The sequence below is a fragment of the Dermacentor albipictus genome, chromosome 4 (genome assembly GCF_038994185.2).
Source record: "Dermacentor albipictus isolate Rhodes 1998 colony chromosome 4, USDA_Dalb.pri_finalv2, whole genome shotgun sequence".
Classification (NCBI taxonomy): Eukaryota; Metazoa; Arthropoda; class Arachnida; order Ixodida; family Ixodidae; genus Dermacentor; species Dermacentor albipictus.
In genome coordinates, this window is record NC_091824.1 from 130,916,605 (window position 1) to 130,933,800 (window position 17,196).

Genomic DNA, 17,196 nt, shown 5'->3' on the forward strand with positions numbered 1-17,196 from the left:
CTGCGCTGACCATGAAATACAATACTGGCCACAAGCTACGTTCCATGCCCTAAGAATGGATAAATAGTGCATCACCCTAGAATGAAACGCAATCGGGAAGAAACACCAACTTAATTACGCTGCGTGATCGCGGCGTAGCCTGGTGATAAGTGATTCGCATCCTTAACATTGATCAACAGTGTATAAAGCGCACGAGTGGCGCCAACGCTGGTGAATCTGGAAAGCAAAATCCACCGTCGGAGCTTGATTTCAAGCGATCGCGTTCTTTTTACGAGGTGATAGCGCCTCAAGAAATATCGAACCACAAGAGCTAAGCGACTAGCTTCTGGATCTTTATTCGAAGTAACTTGTTTATTCTTTTAAACTTCAAATGAGCGAAAATAATTTGAGTCCATGATAGAAAATGAGCTTTCTCGATGAAAAACTTCTGCGCACTTGCGCAACGTTTTATGTCTTCAACTCATGCAGCTTCCACCTAAGGAAGACGCGAAGCATACTTAACAGCTGCATTCAGAAATTCCAATCCCGGAGAGTGCACTGTATAGCTCGTACTTGAAGTCTACACGTGTAGCGATATGGGCTTGCTGGTGAAACGTCACTAAAGGGAGTTTAGCGTAACGAATGGCGAGGACAAAAGGAGGCACATTGTAAATGTGGGCGCTGTCCTCGATTTTCATTGCGTTTAAATTTCTTTAGTCCGCACTTGAAGCCCCCTGATAACTGGAAAGAGACCAACATATGATTTGCCTTCCAGGCAACAGTCTCAATTTCTTCAGTGCATATGAACATATGTTCTTTCTTTTCTTTTTAGGCACACCGTGCACACTAAGCAACACAATGCACCGTTTTAATAATTACTTGAAGAAATACGGGTAGTCAGCCAAGCCGTACAGTTATCGCCCCAGTTGCCAAGAGGAACAGCCGTCTCAACCCTGTATGTAACGCATTGCCTCGTTTCCGTCTGCCTATTAAGCAAATGAACTAAAGACGCAGCCCCAGTCATCAAGGTAATGATAGGAACATTTCATAACGTAAATGAAAAGGCAACACGCATGTCGAAACCAGCTAACTTCACGTACAACTACGTATAGCTACGCAGTCGTTATGGTAAATTTATTCAAAAGCCACAACAAGCGCCACCTATATTTTAGAAGAACATTTCTCCTTGTACGAGACGGTAGCACCGTTGTGTTAGCAGAGAGGCTTGTCGCATTCAATTTCATTGTCACAAATAACATGTCGTTTTTTAGAAATTTAGGGAAACACACTGGCAGTGAAAGTGCACAGAACATTCTAAAAAGGCAGTGTGTAGGCATAAGCGTACACCCTGCCCTTTCCCTTCCCCCGATGAAAAAGCAGATAAACACAGGAAACTAGTTTAGCCAGAAATATTCAACACTCCGCAAATAAGAAACCTCCGACGTAACGTAGTAATTCCCACTAATATAACGTAATAACTGAAGACAGCTAACAATAGCTCAGTTGAGGCAGACTGGAAGTTAAAGAAGAAAGAAAGAAAGAAAAACCTGGCATATCCCACGCCCTGTGGATATCGACATTATGCGAATCAGCGTGCGGGGACCCTTACAAGTTAAGGAAACGGCCATGACAGCGCCAAGATGCACGTGGCTGTTTGCATGTTATGACATTCATATCATGACCTATAATTTATGTTTGCCAATTTTTGTACCTACAAAGTTAATTAAACGACCATGAGAGCATGAAGACGTAGGCGGCTGTTTCATGACCTACATGACACGCATAATATTCATGTCATGACCGATCATTTATGTTCGCCATACACTCTCATCACACTATGTCAATTTTGGTACCTACCAAGTCAACGAAACGACCACGAGAGCACCAAGTCGTAGGCGACTAGATAGATAGATAGATAGATAGATAGATAGATAGATAGATAGATAGATAGATAGATAGATAGATAGATAGATAGATAGATAGATAGATAGATAGATAGATAGATAGATAGATAGATAGATAGATAGATAGATAGATAGATAGATAGATAGATAGATAGATAGATAGATAGATAGATAGATAGATAGATAGATAGATAGATAGATAGATAGATAGATAGATAGATAGATAGATAGATAGATAGATAGATAGATAGATAGATAGATAGATAGATAGATAGATAGATAGATAGATAGATAGATAGATAGATAGATAGATAGATAGATAGTGTCAAATGTTCGCCAAGAAATGCTTTGCATTAAAAAAATAGAGTTAGCAAACCAGAAGCATCGTAGGAAAGGGCGTCACTCACAACTAAATTTAGTCTAAAAAAAAGTGCGTTATATAAAGCTGCGCCGACCATGCACGGACAATTTCTTCGTGTCGCGCCATTCCAGATCGGAAGATTGTGAGACACGTGCTAATTATGAAAATAACGATATAAACAAGTTCCAATGGCAGCTAACAGAACTGATAATAGGCTGCCAGGAAATTTTACCGAATTTACACAGGGCCTTACACAAAGCCCGGAACACGAACAACTTGCCACCACAGCCACCAAAGTGCTCAACACTAAGGGCTTCAAAATGACATCTGTATTGCCGGTAAGGGCAGAACCGTACACCGAAAAACATGGCTGAAACTATTAAGATTACACAATGGAATTGCGAAACTTTTAAGCAAAAGCGTGCTGCACTGCTGTTCCAACTCGCTAGCTTTGATCCCAAGGTAGATGTAGCCTTACAGGAAACAGGCACACAAGTCAAAATTACTGGGTATACCACGTTCAATGAATTAACTGAAGCCGACAACAAACCTTCTACGACAGTTGCGATACAATGCAACCTTACGGCAATGCAAATTGATCTGGAGGAACACAAAATTCCTTACACGTTTGTAGAGCTACTGCCTAGAAAAAAGGAACACAGATGTGTATTCATTGTTAACTTGTACAGCTCCCCGAAAGATAAAAGCAACAGATTTATTGCCCTCCTGAAAAAAGGATGTAAAGCCGCAGAGAAGGAACAACTAGTTGTTGTAGGAGATTTCAACGCTCAGCACACAGTCTGGGGATAGCAAACCTGCACTAGGAAGGGCAATGCGCTATATTCAGTGACAAGTGACTTTGAACTTACACTCATCACTGACCCAGATAGACCCAAGCGTATCGGCAACAGTGTAAGCAGAGATACCACACCTGACTTATGCTTCGTAAAAAATGCCAATGGGGCTCTTTGGGATAATACCGAAAGTAGTCTTGGGAGCGATCACTATCTCGTTGTTATCATTATCCCTTCCAAAGGGCATAAAAGTAAAATGAAGCTAATTCCACATACCAAATGGGATGTATTCCGATACGTAAGAAACCGCAAACAGCTCACCGTTATAACAGGCCTCTCTGCGTGGACGAATGAGCTTATCCAGGATGTGGACAATGCCCCAACCATGGCACTGGTAGAAGAGGAAGGCCCCGTTCCAGACTCAAAACTCCTGGGTCTATGGGAAAAGCATAAAGACCTTCAGCAGAGATGGCTAAAGAATAAGATCAACCGCACGCTGCGCCACGAACTCGCAGCCCTAGAGAAAGAGATTCAGGACTACTCTAGCGAGCTCAGCACTATGCAATGGAACCAATTATGTGACAACATGAATGGCCAGTTGAGCAAAAAGAACCCCTGGACCCTGCTTAAACACATGCTAGATCCACAACACTCTAAAGGTGCTGCTCATAAAAGGATTCAGAAAATCGTACACAGTTTCCCGGGAACAGACTCTGAATTCGTAAACCTCTTGATCGGGCAATATCTTAATACAGAACCGGAGCCGGGTGCATATATAGAGTACAGAGGAGACGAAAACACAACATTACACGAACACATCACCGAGGCCGAACTACGCGCCGCTTTCAGCTGCCTACGCACGACATCATCAGCCGGTAAAGATAAGATCACCAACAAAATGCTCAGCCATCTAGATGACCCTACCATAACAATGATCACCAAGCTTTTTAATCAGCACTGGAAAAACGGTACTATCCCGCAAGAGTGGAAGCACGCTAGCGTGGTCTTCGTTCCTAAACCGGGGAAGTCACTCAGTCTAGAGAACATCAGAGTTGATCAGACCCATATCCCTTACATCTTGTCTTGGTAAGGCTATGGAACATGTAGTTCTCAATAGGCTGGTTGACTATGCCGAACCCAACAACCTCTTCCCAGAGACAATGATCGGCTTTCGACCCAAACTGTGCACCCAAGACATACTGTGGCAAGTACAAAATGATATCCTTAACCCAGCGCCTATACGTGCAAATCGAACAGTGTTAGCATTAACATACACAAAGCGTTTGACAATGTCTCACATCGAGCCATTCTAGAAAACTTATCCAACATGAACGTAGGTAAGAGAACATTTACCTATATTACCACATTCCTCAAGGGACGTACTGCCACCATAAACATAGGCGATATTGAAAGTAAAACCATGGAGCTCGGCACTAGAGGCGCAGTGCAGGGAGCAGTACTTTCCCCTTTCCTCTTTAATACCACCATGAGTGGCTTATACCGACAGCTCAAAGAGATTCCTCATATCAGGCACGCGATCTACGCCAATGACGTAACGCTCTAGACGTGCACTGGGTCGGATGGAGAAATTTCAGAATCACAGCAGGCAGCGGCTGGCGCAGTGCAGAAACACGCTCGCAGCAATGGCCTCAGCTGTTCGCCGAAAACATCATAATTGCTTATAGTCCGGAACAAAAATCCCGCAAATCCGGCTGCCAATATGCCCACACACATTCAGGTGCAGGTAGCTGGACAACCGGTCCCACCCGTTCCTAAAATCAGAGTGTTAGGATTGTGGATCCAGCAAAACACGCACAACCAAGAAACCGTAGCACGACTCCAAACTACAGCTAGGCAATTACAGAACCTTCTCAGGAGGGTCTCCAACCAACGGCACGGAGTTAAGGAGAAAGATGCCTGCAGGCTAATCCAGGTTTTTTATCTGAGCCGAGTGGCGTATGTTTGCCCTTACCTGCTTCTCAGGAAGAGTGATTTGGAATGGATTAACGGTCTAAACTGAACGTTATTCAAACAGGCTCTTGGGCTATCAAAATGGACTAATACGGAGGCACTCTTGAGTCTAGGCGTGCATAATAACGTTGAGGAAATCATAGAGGCTCACAAATGGGCTCAAACAGTTCGATTATCCGGCACACACGCGGGACAGCAGATCCTCGACACCTTATGGTATCGCCCAGCTTTAGACATCCCGCAACGACAGCGGATACCTAACACTATCCGGACCAAGATCATTATCCCCCCGCTTCCTAAAAACATGAGCACTGAAAACAGCGGTAGACGCAAAGCTAGGGCGGCGGCACTCTGGCAATGCTACAAAAACCAACCCGCCATATACGTGGATGCTGCTCGCACCAGTGACGGTCGACACTCCATAGCCGTCACCAATGGCGACGGACACACCATCAGCTATGCGACGGTAAAACATCTTCCATTCTGGAGGCGGAAGAGGCCGCCATCGCCATGGGCACCTTCATTCCGGGCACAAAGATTATTATATCCGACCCGAAAACAGCGATTCGTAACTACACCTCAGGTTTCATTTCCCCTCGAGCATTTAGAATCATCAACAAAAATCTCAATCAATTGAAGTTGGTGTGGGTACCCGCTCATGCGGGCAACCCTGGCAATGAGGCTGCCCACCTAGCCACCCGAGCAGCTCGTAACCGGGAGGTGGGCTTGCCCGACGGGGTTGACCGACACGAAGGTATCCACACCTATAGCGAAATGACCGTTTATTACCGCGAATCCAGGCGAATATATCCATCCCCGCTCGAGACACTAACAAGAATACAGGCCACTAACCTCAGAGAGTACAGACTACGTCTGTACTTAGTCCAAAAAGGCTAGCTGCAATGACCGGTGGTGAATATCGACCAAACTGCAAACATTGTAGCTGCCCCCTGGCGGACCAAGATCACATCTTGTGGGGATGCCAAAAGAACCCTCCCCTGAGAGAACTCTTTAGGTGAGCTCCCACACGTGACGAGTGGGCGACGAAGACGAAAACTTCCAACCCGCTAGAACAGATACGGTTGGCGGAATGGGCTGATAGCGTCGCGGCAAAGCAGACGCGACGCTAGCCCACACCAGTGGGAAAGAAAACTCCACTCAGACTTCACAATAAAAGTTTTCTCTCTCTCTCTTTCTCTACTCACAGAGCGGAAATATACATAAGTATAATGCTTAATTTTTCAATCCGGACTCATCTAGCATCGCGTTGCTACAAGAGACAAAACGATGCAACTGACAAACACACGAAACGTCGTAATTCGGTATTTGCAGAAAAGTATTCTAATGACCTTATGTACATCCAACGTTGCAGCTCCATGCCTTTATCCCACTTTCGTCATGTGCTTTTCTGTTCGTTTCACTGACATTTATGTCCCCGTCTGTGCGGCAGGTTCTAAATAAAAAAATTATGCCCAGATCGGCAATTCAACCGATAAAGTTTGCTGATACACAGATCATTCAGCAGAGTTCTTCTTCGAGAAGATTATCTGCAGTAATTAATTATGGTGTCTTACGTGCGAAACCGACGATCTGGTTATGAGGCATGCCGTAGTGGGGGACCCCGGATTAATTTTGGGCACCTCTGGTTCTTTAACGCGCACTTAAATCTAAGTACACAGGTGTTTTTGCATTTCACCCCCATCGAAATACTGCTGCCGTGTCCCTGCTTTGATACCGCCGACCTCGTGCTTAAAAGATTATCTACACTAACACGCCAAATAAGACAGCCCACAAAATAAAAGCACAGAAAAAGAGGCGTTCTACTTTTTATTTCTGTAAACGTAACTTGCCGTGACGTCTCTCGGAAACTGTTTACTCTCAACAGCGCCAGATTGTTTCTCAAAAAAGCATATGCGTATGCTCCCCGTAATCGGTTTGTCTACTACCCCCCCCTCCCCTAGCATAGCAAAGTTAACAGCTGCATTCAGAAATTCCAATCCCAGAGAGTGCACTGTATAGCCCGTACTTGAAGCCTACAGGTGTAGCGATATGGGCTTGCTGTTGAATCGTCACTAAAGGGAGTTTAGCGTAAAGAATGGCGAGGACAAAAGGAGGCACATTGAAAATGTGGGGGCTGTCCTCGATTTTCTTTGCGTTTAAATCCCTTTAGTCCGCACTTGAAGTCCCCTGATAACTGGAAAGAGACCGACATATGATTTACCTTCCAGGCAAGAGTCTCAATTTCTGGAGTGTATATGAACATATGTGCTTTCTTTTCTTTTTAGGAACACGGTGTACACAAAGCAACACAATGCACCATTTGAGTAATTACTTGAAGAAATACGGGTAGTCAGCCAAGCCGTACAGTTATCGCCCCAGTTGCCAAGAGTTGCAGCCGTCTCATGCCTGTATGTAACGCATTGCCTCGTTTCCGTCTGCCTATTAAGCAGGCGAACTCAAGACGCAGCCCCAGTCATCAAGCTAACGATAGGAACATATCATAACGTAAATGAAAAGGCAATACACATGTCGAAACCAGCTAACTTCACGTACAACTACGTATAACTGCGCAGTCGTTATGGTAAATTAATTCAAAAGCCACAACAAGCGCCACCTATATTTTAGAAGAACATTTCTCCTCATACGAGACGGTAGCACCATTGTGTTAGCAGAGCAGGCTTTTTCATTCTATTTATTGTAACAAATAACAGATCATTTTCTAGAAGTTTATGGACACACACTGGCAGTGAAAGTGTACAGAACATTCTATGGAGGCAGCGTGTGGGCATAAGCGTACAAGCTGCCCTTTCTCTTCTCCCGATGAAAAAGCAAATAAACACAAGAAACAATTTTAGCCAGAAATCTTCAACACTCCGCAAATTAGAAAGCACTGACGTAACGTAGTAATTCCCACTAATATAACGTAATTACTGAAGACAGCTAACAATAACTCAGTTGAGGCTGAGTAGAAGTTAAAGAAGAAAAAAACAAAAAAAGAAAAAAAAGCTCGCATATCCCACGCCCTGTGGAAATCGATATTATGCGAATCAGTGTGCGGGGGTCCTACCAAGTTAAGGAAACGGCCATGACAGCACCAAGATGCAGGTGGCTGTTTCATGACCTACATTATACGCATGTTATGACATTCATATCATGACCTATATTTTATGTTTGCCATACACTCTCGTCATACTTTGTCAATTTTGGTAGCTACCAAGTTAACGAAACGACCACGAGAGCACCAAGACGTTGGCGGCTAGATAGATAGATAGATAGATAGATAGATAGATAGATAGATAGATAGATAGATAGATAGATAGATAGATAGATAGATAGATAGATAGATAGATAGATAGATAGATAGATAGATAGATAGATAGATAGATAGATAGATAGATAGACAGACAGACAGACAGACAGACAGACAGACAGACAGACAGACAGACAGACAGACAGACAGACAGACAGACAGACAGACAGACAGACAGACAGATAGATAGATAGATAGATAGATAGATAGATAGATAGATAGATAGATAGATAGATAGATAGATAGATAGATAGATAGATAGATAGATAGATAGATAGATAGATAGATAGATAGATAGATAGATAGATAGATAGATAGATAGATAGATAGATAGATAGATAGATAGATAGATAGATAGATAGATAGATAGATAGATAGATACTGTTAAAGTGGCAAATGTTCGCCAAGAAATGCTTTGCATTAAAAAAAAGAGCAAACCAGAAGCATAGAAGGAAAGGGCGTCACTCCCAACTAGATTTATTCTCATGAAAAGTGCGTAATATAAAGCTGCACCGAGCATGCACGGACATGTTCTGCGTGTCGCGCCATTCCAGATCGGAAGATTGTGAGACACGTGCTAATTATGAAAATAACGATATAAACAAGCTCCAATGGCAGCTAACATAACTGATAATAGGCTGCCAGGAAATTTTACTCACAGAGCGCAAATATTCATAAGTATAATGTTTAATTTTTCAATTCGGACTCATCTAGCATCGCGTTGCTACAAGAGACAATACGATGCAACTGACAAACACACGAAACATCGTAATTCGGTATTTGCAGAAAAGTTTTCTAATGACCTTATGTACACCCAACGTTGCAGCTCCATGTCTTTATCCCACTTTCGTCATCTGCTCTTCTGTTCGTTTCACTGACATTTATGTCCCCGTCTGTGCGGCACCTTCTAAATTAAAGATTATGCGCAGATCGGCAATTCAACCGAGAAACTCTGCTGATACAAAGATCATTCAGCAGAGTTCTTCTTCGAGAAGATTATCTACAGTAGCTAATTATAGTGTCCTATGTGACAAACCGACGATCTGGTTATTAGGCGTGCCGTAGTGGAGGACTCCGGATTAATTTTGACCACCTCTGGTTCTTTAACGTGCACCTAAATCTAAGCACACGGGTGTTTTTGCATTTCACCGCCATCGAAATGCTGCTGCCGGGGCCGTACTTTAGAACCACTGACCTCGCGCTTAGAAGATTATCTAAAATAACACGCCAAATAAGACAGCCAACAAAATAAAAGCACAGAAAGAGAGGCGTCCTACTTTTTATTTCTGTAAACCTAACTTGCCGTGACCTGTCTCGGAAACTGTTTACTCCCAACTGCGCCAGATTAGTTCTCAAAAAGCATATGCGTATGCCCCTCGTAATCGGTTTGTTCCCCCCCCCCCACCCTAGCATAGCAAAGTTAACAGCTGCATTCAGAAATTCCAATCCCAGATAGTGCACTGTATAGCTCGTACTTGAAGTGTACACGTGTAGCGATATGGGCTTGCTGATGAATTGTCACTCAAGGGAGTTTAGCGTAAAGGATGGCGAGGACAAAAGGAGGCACATTGAAAATGGGGGCGCTGTCCTCGATTTTCATTGCGTTTAGATCCCTTTAGTCAGCACTTGAAGCCCCCTCATGACTGCAAAGACACCGACATATGATTTACCTTCCAGGCAACAGTCTTAAATTCTGGAGTGCAAATGAACAGATGTTCTTTCTTTTCTTTTTAGGAACACCGTACACACAAAGCAACACAATGCACCGTTTGAATAATTACTTGAAGAAATACGGTTAGTGAACCAAGCCGTACAGTTATCGCCCTAGTTGCCAAGAGGTACAGCCGTCTCAACCCTGTATGTAACCCATTGCTTCATTTCCGTCTGCCTATTAAGCAGGCGAACTACAGACGCAGCCCCAGTCACCAAGGTAACGATAGGAACATTTCGTAACGTAAATGAAAAGGCAACACGAATTTCGAAACTAGCTAACTTCACGTACAACTACGTATAACTGCGCAGCCGTTATGGTAAATTAATTCAAAAGCCACATCAAGCGCCACCTATACTTTAGAAAAACATTTCTTCTCATACGAGATGGTAGCACCGTTATGTTAGCAGAGGAGGCTTTTTGCATTCTATTTCATTGTCACAAATAAGAGATTGTTTTTTAGAATTTTAAGGAGACATACTGGCAGTGAAAGTGTACAGAACATTCTAAAAAGGCAGTGTGTGGGCATAAGCGTACACGCTGCCCTTTCTCTTCTCCCGTTGAAAAAGCAGACAAACGCAGGAAACTATTTTAGCTAGAAATATTCAACTCTCCGCAAAAAAGAAACCACTGACGTAACGCAGTAATTCCCACTAATATAACGTAATATCTGAAGACAGCTAACAATAGCTCAGTTGAGGCAGACTGGAAGTTAAAGAAGAAAGAAAGAAAGAAAGAAAGAAAGAAAGAAAGAAGGAAAGAAAGAAAGAAAGAAAGAAAGAAAGAAAGAAAGAAAGAAAGAAAGAAAGAAAGAAAGAAAGAAAGAAAGAAAGGAAGCTGGCATGTCCTGTGAAAATCATTATTATGCGAATCAGTGTGCGGGGAGCCTACCAAGTTAAGGAAACGGCCATTACAGCACCAAGATGCAGGTCGCTGTTTCATGACTTACATCATACGCATGTCACGGCCTTCATATCAGGACCTATCATTTATGTTTGCCATACACTCTCGTCACACTATGTAAATTTTGGTAGCTACCAAGTTAACGAAACGACCACGAGAGCGCCAAGACGTTGGCGGCTAGATAGATAGATAGATAGATAGATAGATAGATAGATAGATAGATAGATAGATAGATAGATAGATAGATAGATAGATAGATAGATAGATAGATAGATAGATAGATAGATAGATAGATAGATAGATAGATAGATAGATAGATAGATAGATAGATAGATAGATAGATAGATAGATAGATAGATAGATAGATAGATAGATAGATAGATAGATAGATAGATAGATAGATAGATAGATAGATAGATAGATAGATAGATAGATAGATAGATAGATAGATAGATAGATAGATAGATAGATAGATAGATAGATAGATAGATAGATAGATAGATAGATAGATAGATAGATAGATAGATTCTGTCAAAGTGGCAAATGTTCGCCAAGAAATGCTTTGCAATAAAAAGAAGAGTTAGCAAACCAGAAGCATAGTAGGAAAGGGCGTCACTCACAACTAAATTTATTCTCAGAAAAACGCGTTATATAAAGCTACGCCGAGCATGCGCGGACATGTTCTGCGTGTCGCGCCATTCCAGATGGGAAAATTGTGATACACGTCCTAATTATGAAAATAGCGGTATAAACAAGCTCCAATGGTATCTATCACAACTGATAATAGGCTGTCAGGAAATTTTATTCACAGAGCGCAAATATACATAAGTATAATGCTTAACTTTTCGATCCGGAGTCATCTAGCATCGCGTTGCTACAATAGACAAAACGATGCAACTGACAAACACACGAAACGTCGTAATTCGGTATTTGCAGAAAAGTATTCTAATGACCTTATGTACACCCAACGATGCAGCTCCATGCCTTTATCCCTCATTCGACATCTGCTCTTCTGTTCGTTTCGCTGACATTTATGTCCCCGTCTGTGCGGCAGGTTCTAAATTATTAATTATGCCCAGATCGGCAATTCAACCGAGGAAGTTTGCTGATACACTGATCATTCAGCAGAGTTCTTCTTCGAGAAGATTATCTGCAGTAATTAATTACGGTGTCTTACGTGCCAAACCGACGATCTGGTTATGAGGCGCGGCGTATAGTGGAGGACTCCGGATTAATTTTGACCACCTCTGGTTCTTTAACGTGAACCTAAATCTAAGTACACGGGTGTTTTTGCATTTCACCCCCATCGAAATGCTGTTGCCGTGGCCGTGCTTTGATACCGCCGACCTCGTGCTTAGAAGATTATCTACACTAACACGCCAAATAAGACAGCCCACAAAATAAAAGCACAGAAAAAGAGGCGTTCTACTTTTTATTTCTGTAAACCTAACTTGCCGTGACGTGTCTCGGAAACTGTTTACTCTCAACTGCGCCACATTGTTTCGCAAAAGAGCATATGCGTATGCTCCCCGTAATCGAGTTGTTCAGCGCTGCCTGAGATGAAATATTCAACCTAGCTTCCGGGTCACGTAGATACGCAGAGACCACTTTATTTTCTACTCCTGTTGGTTCTTATTTCCGGTTTCCAAAAACACGCAGCACTGTCTGGCATTCCGCGCGGGCGCGTTTCGTGCGATCCCTCCCCACAGAGCCTAGATTTACCTCTCGAAATTCAATAATGCCGATTCCTCTCGATTGTCTTATCCCAATTCGAGGAAGCGCTTGCTTCAGCAGCTTGGTTAAGAAACGTGAGATGGTTCTGACGCACGCAAACAGGTTGCGCATGGAAAGTAAGCAGAATAACATATCCAAAGAAAGTCTTTTCAAGCATTCTATGTAGTTTCTTCAACGATTTTCTTTTCTTTTTTTGCACTTCCCCGCTTAACGGGCACAGTATGTATTTTGCTTCTTGTTTCCTGTTTAGTCATTCCACTCCAGGAATAGCAAAAGACGAGAACCCTGATATGATCAACGAGTAGCGACGAAATGCTTTGTCCATTTACTAGCAGTCACTTGTATGTTCAGCATTTCAGCATATTTATGTGCCAGCTATGAGCATGAAAAATTTACAGAAGGAATGACGTAGACGTTTTCTGACAGTTTGTTAATCACCTGGGTTTAATTTGTTTGGTTCTTGATTTTTTGTTTTTGTTTGTATTATTATATCGTTCATGTCAATTCGAACGCCCCATCTGAAGTAGCAAGTATTGTATGTGGCAGAGCTGACATCTCCAGCTTCCGCCAAGCTGTCTCTCTCTCTATGTGCGATTCAAAAGAGACAATCGTTGCGCAAAGATTGAAGGTGGCATCGTTAACAAAGTTTCCACGCCGGACAGCATTGTACCTAGAATATTTAATTTTCAGGCAAAACCAGATAAATCCCGATTTCCCACCGAAGTTTGCTAATCTCATAAAGGATAATAGGAAATGCAGGTGCTCCAAAACTAATGAGGGCTTCCTTGTTTTCTGAGCATGGAGTGAAAAATATGTACAGAACATATTATTATTATATGAATGTGGTAGGCACCTCGCTCTTGCTTAACACTCCAGCGTCAGCAGGCATATATAGAAGTATAATATATCCAGCCCCTGCGGACTTTAATGAACGAAAGCTTGTTGCTGTTTTAGCAGCCGCGTTTACATGAATACAACAATGGAGCATCTCATGGCGTTTCCCCTCACGTCGCATACATGTAGACGGCCGTAAGGAGCTAAGACTCGAAATAACGAAGCTCTTGCGTTGTTCTGCATTGCGAACATAAGCTGCGACGCTGAGAGTGTTTTTTTCTCCTACTACGTTACGTTCGAAGTAGGGTGGCTGATTCGTCTAATTGGCATTTCAAGAATTTCGTTCCAAGAGCGTTTATGCTAATCAATAACGCAAGACAACAACGAACAAGGAGGAAAGCCCGACAGGCGAAGGATGGACACAGAAACGCTGTCAATGCACATGATAATGTACGCCAACAAGGAATTGTATGATAAGGAAAGACATCCCACCTGCTGCGAAGCTTAACTGTGGGCACAAATCTTTATATTTTTATTCTTTAAGGAAGTAAAGACAACGAAGTAAAAAAAGAAAAGGATCGCCAAACCCGTCTCTAGCAATCCGTTGCTTTTGTTAACGTTTTTTTTAAATGTATTGATATTTCCTGACAACGAGGATTTGTAAAGATGAGTTGGTCACATGATTTGCAAGCAGCTCTCTTTGCTATTACCTTTTCATGTAATTAGATTGACTTGTTTAAAAAGAATCATCATCATCAGCCTATTTTTTGTCCATTGCAGGACGAAGGCGCCTCCCTGCGATCTCAAATTGTCCCTTTCCTGTGCCAACTGATCCTAACTCGTGCCTGCAAATTTTCTAATTTCATCACCCCACCTAGAATAGAACGTTAAATAGAATGTTTGTGCCCTAATAGTGAGAATTTATTGTATTGACCCTTTGTAAGGGTTCGCGCTGCGAGACACTTTGGGCTGCTAGACAACAAAGCCCCCGAAATGTCCGCGGTTTTTCATTTTAAGGATAAAAGGCGGTTCCTACCCTTCTCTTTTACAAAGAAATGTAACACCCGAAAACAAAGGACTTATACCCCAAATAATGAAGGTAAAGAAAAACGTGCCAGAAATTAGCGTTGCTCTTTTAAGAACTATTATTATGCCCGTTAATAGGGATTTTGGTTGTGCCATCATATTATGCTGCCAGATATAGGAAATGCATTTAACTAAAGCCCTAAAGTATACACGTACTATTTCACAACCTCAAAAGAAATAAGCAGCCTTGATTCAATACATGTTTTGCGATAAGGATAAGACACAAGTAAGAAAGAATGACAGCCGGCAAGAATTGATTCTTTTCACCCGACAACTCCCACGACGAATTCGCCTTCTTCTCAGCAAGTAGCAATCTGTCGCTTTACGTGCACGCCAACACAAGTACAACAACAAGAATGAAAGAACGTTGGCACCAAAATTAAAAACTGTCTGCTCTGACGAACCACGCGCGAACGAATGCGAGGAATAAAGAAAAGAAGATCGGGAACCTATTGCGGGAGGCGCTCAGTGATCCCTTATCCGGAGCATCGCCCAGATGGACGTGATCTGAACGCTGAAGTTCTTGGTCCCCACAGATTTCTGCCTGTGTCTTCTTCGTCTATTTTTTTTTTCATTTTCTGGTTTCTGTCGTTTCACTTATAGATTTAAAAATGTAACGAACGCAACCTTATACGCGGACGATAAAGAGCGACACAACGCCCAATAAGACAACGGCCCGTCTACCCCGGGCAGTCATCAGCGCTTTGGTCCTCCCCCTGTTTCACCGTGGAATCCCCAAAACCTTATTTTTCCCACGTCCTCCCCGTCGGCCCATTCCCTTCTGCTCTTTCTCCTCACTCGTCGGGACTACGCGCTCAGACCTTAACCCCCGCTGCGCTGAAACTGCTGGTCAGCAATTCTTTGACGAGACGTGAGTGCAATGAAATGCTCCCGGAGAAAAAGCTTGCTTCCTGTGTCTGGGAGGCAGTCGGCTGGTGATGCCGTCTTGCCCACTAGGCGGCACTTCTGAGCAACGTTGCGCTCTATAGCTTTTGCCTCCCCCTCCCCTTTGCCCCAGCCCCCCTCCGCGCCCGGGCCCCTATTCTCCTCTTGTACGACTTCCCTGTCCCCGCACACTTGTGCTAGCAGAATGTGGATGCGGGCATTACGCTGCAGCGTCAAATTATTGTTCCTAGATTGTTGTTTGTGTTGACAGCTTTGATACTTGCTCATGACCAGCATTCCTCGCCCTCGTCCACGCTCAACGTGGCCATTTTTCTGCGACCTTCCCAGTGCTTCCAGGCTCATAAAGAAACCGGACACAAGGAAACTATTTTACGAAGGCTGGCCTCTAAGACACGTCAGCGTAGAGCGACGCTGAGAGACGGAGTCCGTAGCCATAAAGGTTGGGCCAGAAGTGGTGCTTTGCGTAGTGCAAGGTGCTGGCAACTACGCCATAAATCGAGAGAATGTCCGGAACAGCGATTCAGTTGATAAGGAGGCGACTGCACGTGACTCTTCCCTTTTCGGATATCAGCAGAGCCGTGGTTGGGTATTCTCAGAAAAAAAAATATTTATAACAAAATCCCGCTGTGGCGAAGTGTAAAACAAAGCTACAAAAAGCGTCACCACTTGAAGTACTAACGCTGGTACAGAGGAAGCCGTGCTAGTAGCTGTGCCTTGGATATGGCCGTACTTACTAAATAGTCCACCGGGGTTGTTGGAGATGTATGGGAGAGGCCTTTGCCCTGCAGTGGGCGTAACCAGGCTGATGATGATGATGACTATATAGTCCATAATAAAATTCTGAAAGGATACAATCGATGCAGTGAACAGCAAGACTACTTTATTAGTCTCTAACAACTGGTTGCTTAGGCATGCACCTGCATAGGCCCATGGCTTCACCTGGTGGTGCATTAGTGAGGGTGTATTGTGGGTTCGTACTCACACAGCAGTTCATGCTTAAGAAGATTCGTAAAAGCAGGCGCCGGCCAATCGAGACGGCGAACGTATTAGCAGGGAAGGTGACCGCCTAATAGCGAAAAAAAGAAAGCTGGTCTAAAGCAGGCGCAAGTTGCGCCTGCATGCCGTCTTTTGTTGTGAGAACGAGTTTGTCGTTAAATATATACACGTTGTCAGCATAACATAATATTCGAGGCACCGGCTACATTGCTGGTGCCTCGCGGAAACACACTGCGGATGTCTTTACTGTAGTTGCAGCACAACAGTCAGAGGCCACCCAAAACAACACAACCCATGCCCCTTACCAACCGGCCACACGACAGGTATCCATGCCAAATTTGCATTGTACCTGAGTTCTGCGTTGATTATTCGATAGTATGGTACGAGACCATGAGGCAGTATTAGGCGCGCTACCATGCGCTCCATTAAGCATGTCGTTTCGTGCTCGAACTGAAAAGCACGCCCTTCTTACGGGAAGCATCAAGTCAGCTCATCCACCTATAAGAGCTTTAACGGAAGCTCGGTGATATATTCGTAACGGTTGACAATCGTCACCTTACACTTAAAAAGTGACTTCGCATCTCTAAATAAACGTAGCTTGAATCACACGTGTCTTTAATTCAGAATACTCTAATGCTTTTTCATAAAATCTCCAACACTACGGAAGCCATCAATGATGGACATAATTGGAAATACGCCGCAGATAT

At 43.3% G+C, this 17,196-nt stretch overlaps 1 protein-coding gene across 6 annotated transcripts in view; it reads right to left on the reverse strand.

Moving 5' to 3' along the window:
• LOC135898362 (aldo-keto reductase family 1 member B1-like) overlaps positions 1 to 17,196 on the reverse strand; it is a 296,512-nt gene that overhangs the window by 30,704 nt on the left and 248,612 nt on the right. For 4 of the 6 annotated variants that reach the window (XM_070537591.1, XM_070537587.1, XM_070537589.1 and 1 more), the window contains one exon: positions 3,360 to 3,474. In XM_070537591.1, the coding sequence (XP_070393692.1) occupies positions 3,360 to 3,425 (66 nt within the window). In that variant the 5' untranslated portion in view covers positions 3,426 to 3,474. Of the gene's footprint in view, positions 1 to 3,359; positions 3,475 to 6,358; positions 6,403 to 6,583; positions 6,627 to 17,196 lie in introns of those variants that run through there. The other 2 variants (XM_070537590.1, XM_070537588.1) reach the window with 2 other exon arrangements.